The sequence below is a fragment of the Microtus ochrogaster genome, linkage group LG5 (assembly GCF_000317375.1).
Source record: "Microtus ochrogaster isolate Prairie Vole_2 linkage group LG5, MicOch1.0, whole genome shotgun sequence".
NCBI classification, from domain to species: Eukaryota; Metazoa; Chordata; class Mammalia; order Rodentia; family Cricetidae; genus Microtus; species Microtus ochrogaster.
In genome coordinates this window covers 27,567,648-27,573,647 of record NC_022031.1, presented here as the reverse complement: position 1 = coordinate 27,573,647, position 6,000 = coordinate 27,567,648, and the positions used below count along the sequence as shown (strand labels likewise).

The 6,000-nt window shown below is 36.0% G+C and overlaps 1 protein-coding gene across 3 annotated transcripts in view; it reads right to left on the bottom strand.

Annotated features, from left to right (window-relative positions):
- Epha7 (EPH receptor A7) overlaps positions 1–6,000 on the bottom strand; it is a 152,980-nt gene that overhangs the window by 3,966 nt on the left and 143,014 nt on the right. For all 3 annotated transcript variants that reach the window (XM_005361932.2, XM_005361933.2, XM_005361934.1), the window contains exon 14: positions 5,767–5,916. In XM_005361932.2, coding sequence (XP_005361989.1) covers positions 5,767–5,916 — 150 coding nt within the window. The remainder of the gene's footprint in view (positions 1–5,766; positions 5,917–6,000) is intronic.

Genomic DNA, 6,000 nt, shown 5'->3' with positions numbered 1-6,000 from the left:
CCTGCCTCTGCCTCCGGAGTGCTGGGATTAAAGGCGTGCGCCACCACCGCCCGGCCTGAGAAGAGCTTTTAGTCAAGGCTTAATGATTCACTGTGCTGGTTTAATTTTTTTTTTACCATGGACAATTTATGTATAAAAACATCCAGGGGAATTATTGCATTAAGTTTGAATATTCATTAAAAACATAAAATAGGTTTGTATAAACATTTCTGTAAAGATATTAGAGAGCATAAGTTTCTTATTGCCAAGGTCCTTAGATATATGGAAAGGAAAAAACAGTCTTAAAATCTAAAGTTATTAATAATTTGAATAACATGGGGAAGATAATAGGAAGCGAAGCAAGTGAGGGATGCTAAGAGTGGAAGAGGTCGCTTTCTTCAGAAGAGAGCACATCAATTGTTTGTCCACTACCAAAGTGTGTCCCTGAAAAAATATATACAAGATTGAGGAATATATGTGTATGTAATAACAACTGATAAAAAGAAGCCATGTATTTAAAAGAGAGTGTGGAGATGTATACAGAGGGTTTGGAAGAAGAAAAAAAAAGTATAAATGTTGTAAATATATTACAATCCCCAAATAAAATTTAAAATGTAAGAAAAATGAGTTTCTGGAAAAGTGACCTTTAGCTTTTTTTTTTTAAGAAAATAATCAAGCAAAGCACTGACTTTATAAATACTAATTAACTATTTAGGGACATTTGTCCACACGATGTATGTAATCTTTAAGACATAGGTCACTAATTCAAATGGAAATTAGAGAGTAAAAATAATTGATGTATCTAGAAACAATACTTTTAGGAGAAAAATCTATTATTGATGAAAAACAAAGATGAGTCCATTTTGTAATTTAAGAGAAATATGCATGAGTCTATTATAAGGTAAATAGATAAACTTAATAAGTCAAATTTTAAAAAGTGTTAGTTAAAATTTTCTAGTACCAAATCTTTTCAAATTGCTGAGCTGGTTGCATTTCAATGGTTTACTACAAATATCTGGCCACAGTTTTCATGTGTATATCACAATCTATTAGTTTAAAATTGAACATATCACGTCCCCCTTAGTCTTTTCCTGTTTTATTCAATGGCATTTTGAGTTGTCCCAGTCAGAAAGCTGAGCACGGCGCTCTGATTTCTTCACTTTGCACAGACAATTAGTTAACACATTTTCATGGTACTAAGTCCTGAAACAGCATATGTTAAGTACTAAGAAAAATAACTGCTCACTTCCTGTAGTATACGATTATAGTAACAGAGTTAAGTCTTCACAAAGTCTTATTTGTTTCTGAGAGTGCTGTTAGGTTTTGAACAACAGTAAGGGGAAAACATTATTAACCAGTGATTATGAGCACACAAAGGCTATATGAGAGTTGATGATCCCAATACCTAAGTACGTATCACTGAAAACATTCCTCAATAGTACATCTCTATCATGCTATGTATCCCACAGGCAAGCACACAGAAATCGTATCTCTACACAGATTGCACCTATGTTTATATATAGCAAACATATGTACATATACACATAGAATCGTATTTTAAAGTTTTATTTCTTTTTTTATTTTAGGCATATGGGTGGTATGCCTGCATGTATGTATGAGTACCATGTGTATGCCTAATACCCACAAGGACCAAAAAGGGGGTTGGATCCCCTGGAACCAAAGATATAGAGAGCTGTGAGAAATATGTACTTGGAATTGAACCCAGGTCCTCTTTAAGAGCAGGAAGTGCAATTAGTGACTGGGCTATAACAAAATGTTATCTAACATTCAAGGAACAATGTTGTTCTTGGAGTCGAGTGTTGTGTGGAAAAGACTTTAGAGAAAAGTAAACATACTTTTGGAAATCTCGGCTAAGTGATTTAAATAATGGCAAGGCTTGTGAAATGTAAATAACTTCCAAAGTTTTATGCATTAAAATGAAAATGTAATAAATACTTGGGAAGATATTTTTCCCACTGGAAAGAGTGACTTCCCATATGGCTGAGGTTGCATATACAGAACACATATAATATTTTTCTAATTTGAAAAAATGTCACTTCAATATCTATATCTATAGCATGATGTCAGGTCTCATCATTCCCTCCACTTCCTAATTAGTCTCCCCATATGCACTTCTTTAGGTTGCTTCAGAGGAATGATGTAGGAAGAATTATCCTTATGTTCAAACATCATCTTTTAAATGAAAATTCTTTTCATGATCCTTCTGGTACCCAACTGTTCAACAGGGCTCCAAACTTTCACGATGCCTTTTAGGATTCTCAAGCTTAGGATCCCATGTACGTTTAGAAGTTTGTGCCAAGGAAGCAAGTACCATTAAATTCCTTACAGGAAGGAAAGCGTTAATGAACTTTTGTATGTATCCCATTGCACTCTAGAAACTTACAAATTCTACTGTGGCACTAGAGAAAATCAGTGACCTCAGGAGGAAACAGAGCAGCTTTGAATGTTTAAAGACATAGTGGGCTATGTATCCAGAACAGTGGTAGCAGAACACAAAACTTCAATACGTCCTAGCATGAGACCTCATTTGGGACCCGGAAGTTCCCATTGACAATGCTGGCCACTACTCTTGGAGTACCAGAGACCAGAGGCTCTCTCTGGGAATGCCTCTCCATTTAGGGCACCTTGGCATGATTCACGTTTTCTCTTTTGGCAATGAGACAAAATCATGCGCCTTGTTGGTACTGATGTTCTGTATTCTGAAGTTTTTACTTTATTAGCTTACCAGTTAAAGACACAGCTAACAATTATAGTGAATATATATCAATTTCTACTAAATGATTTATATGGAGTTTTTTTTTATTGTTAAAGAAACCATCTTAAGCAAATACGATTATTGTACTGACTTTAGAAGAAAAGAATTTGCAGAACATAAACTGTTCAAATCCCATAGTTGTTAGGGAAGACAGAATTGGATGTGGGTGATCTGATCGGAGTCCATGGAGCTATAAAATATTTTACATTTCCAGTGGGAAGACTGAGAGTGTTTTTTTCCCCATGAATATATTTGTGGAAAGAAAGAAGCATATGGATTAAGTGGCCTATGAGTTCTGTGAATTTACTGAAACATACTTCCTGAACTTTCCAGAAGCCTGTTGGGTTTGCGCGCACTCATCTGCCCTCACTCCTCAAACAGTGATGATCTCTTTGGTGTACACTACCGATATTACTCATATACAAAATTCACACTGTGGTGTCCCCTTATTACTACAGTATGACCATCAGAGTTAAGAAAAGAAATAACATAGGCCTGTTGGTGACAGGTCAATGTTAACTCAAAATTGGGTACAGCATGACCTAAGAAGGTGAAAAAGGACAAGATCTCCTGAGTAAACTTGGAGCGTGGAAGTCAGGGAGAAGGGTGGAAGGGGAGGGGGGGGGAAGGAGAGTGCGGAAAAATGTATAGTATACTCCCATCCAAACAATTAAAATGAGAAGGATTTAAAAAGTAATAATAAGCCAGGAAGTGGTGGCGCACGCCTTTAATCCCAGCACTCGGGAGGCAGAGGCAGGCGGATCTCTGTGAGTTCGAGACCAGCCTGGTCTACAAGAGCTAGTTCCAGGACAGGCTCCAAAACCACAGAGAAACCCTGTCTTGAAAAACCAAAAAAAAAAAAAAGTAATAATAAAAAGTACTATAGCTTAATATTAAAATTTCATCAGTTGAAAACAAGTATTTCCTTTTGACCAACCAAGAATAAGTCCAGTTAAAAGACAGCTTCTATGAAGACCAAGAGAATGATTTCAAACTTTGCAATTTTCCTTATATCACCTCTAAACACATGAGTTTTCTTTGAAAGGCCTTTAAATAAAACTGCTGAATAACTACATACTTTCTGAAAAATGAAAGTTGGAAATGTACTGGGAAAGCTTAATCTTGTGGTTTCATTAACACATGTTAACCTGCTTCCATTGTATTGAAATTCCAGAAAATTACAGGTATCTGAAAATAAAAAAATGGTTATTGAAATGCTTATGAAGTGATAAACTGCTCGACTGTGTTTAGCCACGTATGGACCTATTTTCTTGTCCCCTATTGTTTTCCTTCTCTGGCCAGAGTAAAGGCAAGCATCAGACAGCTACCAGAACCACTGACTACTTTGCTGCCCTTCCCATTTCTGTTTCTGTATTGTGTGTCGTTCTTGGTGTTTGATCCCAAAAGTCAATGATATTTTGGGGTGACTTGACATACGTGCGTGGTTTTCCCTGAGTACTTGACCAGATAAAACTGAGGAAAGCACCACACGCTCCCTCTTGGGGTATATGTAACTCAGTAGTAGGGCAATTGAATGAATGACAAAATTCGATTACAACAAGCATTTCTGGAAATTCAAGATATTCCTGTACACAGAGAAGCCCCTCGTGTAGCGGGGAATAAACAGATCTATCCATTGACTAAAAATTTTGGCCAGATTCCAGAAGAGAACCTTTTCTCTTAAAAAAAAATAAAATGTATTTCAATATTGAAAATCAAGCATAATTGCTTAAATAATAAATCAATGCTTAACTGTAAAACAAAGAATGCTCCAATAAAAATATTAACACTAATTTATCTTTATAAATTCATTATGCGGATAATCTTTTGTACTATGAAAACCCATGCTCAAATTGAACTCGGACCTTCAAGGTGTAAAAGATAAAATGCTGGTGCTAAACACTGAAGTCAAAACTAAACTCACTCCAGTTATGATGCTATTCGATCCACAAAAATATTTTTTGTTATAGCAATGCTTTACTCATGATGTTTATTTTAAAGGAAAACAAAAAATAAGGTAATTTCTAAACTTAAAATTGAATTTTTTCCCATCCCAATCACTTCTGCTATTTTTGGAAGTTAAGTAAACTTTGAGTTTAAGCCATCTCATATTCCTGTCAATCCCTTTATGTTTGAAACTACTATGAACGGAAACTGCCAAAAGAGATGAAACTCTATGGAGTGTCTGGGGATGTAAATATTCCCTTTCTCTGCCCCAAGGATTTGCTTGCCACATTTTGACAGTCCATGAAATCTTTGACACTGAAACCTGTCAAATAATAGCAACTCTGCCCCTGCCAAAAGGAAGCATCATTTAGATTTTTATCTCTGAAAGACTTCAAACAAAACAAAAACAGGAAAAAACTTATCGCTCAATTCAAAATACCAAACACTATAAATGATTAAAAGCCTCCATCTTCCCGGGCATACATCCTTCAGTTAATGCGGGGATCTGAAGCACCACAAGCAACCCCGTGGACAGCAGGTGACTTTAAAAGCCACAGGAACTTGTTACAGGTGACTGATGTAATGAAAACACCTGAATTTTGGCGGTAGCCGATTCTTCATCTTGCCCTTGTCTTTATCACCTGAATAAATACAGGTCTACTTCATTTGTTGGTGGCATTCTTTTCGTAAGTGGCACATGAGACATTCCTGCTCTGCTGCTGTGCTTTTACTCAACTCCCTAAGAACTTCCCTTGGTACCATTATCATCAATAAGGAGGAAATATCATTTTTATATCCCATTGTTCCAATAGAATTACAATGTAAAATGAGAAAGTAATTATTCTAAATAAAAATATCAAAATAAAACCAAGAAAATCTCAAATTCATAATGTATTATTATCATCATTAACATTAATAATGGTGGTAAGCTAGGACACTATTTCTAAATATTTATAATCTATTTCTATAAATTTATAGACATGTAGCCCTAACGAGCCACCAGCTATGTTTGCTAGAAAGTGGATGTGGACTTGTGAGTCTTATTCGTACAATGAGTCACCTACATCTTGATTCGACATGTCCCAATAAGGTCGTTCTCCGTAAGACATTACTTCCCACATGACAATCCCATAGCTCCACACATCACTGGCTGAGGTGAATTTCCGGTATTGAATGGCTTCAGGTGCAGTCCACCTTACCGGAATTTTTCCTCCCTGTTATAAAGAGAGGTTGACACTTTAAATATGCACAGTATATGCATTAGAAGCACACCATAGCTATGTTAAGCATTTCCACAT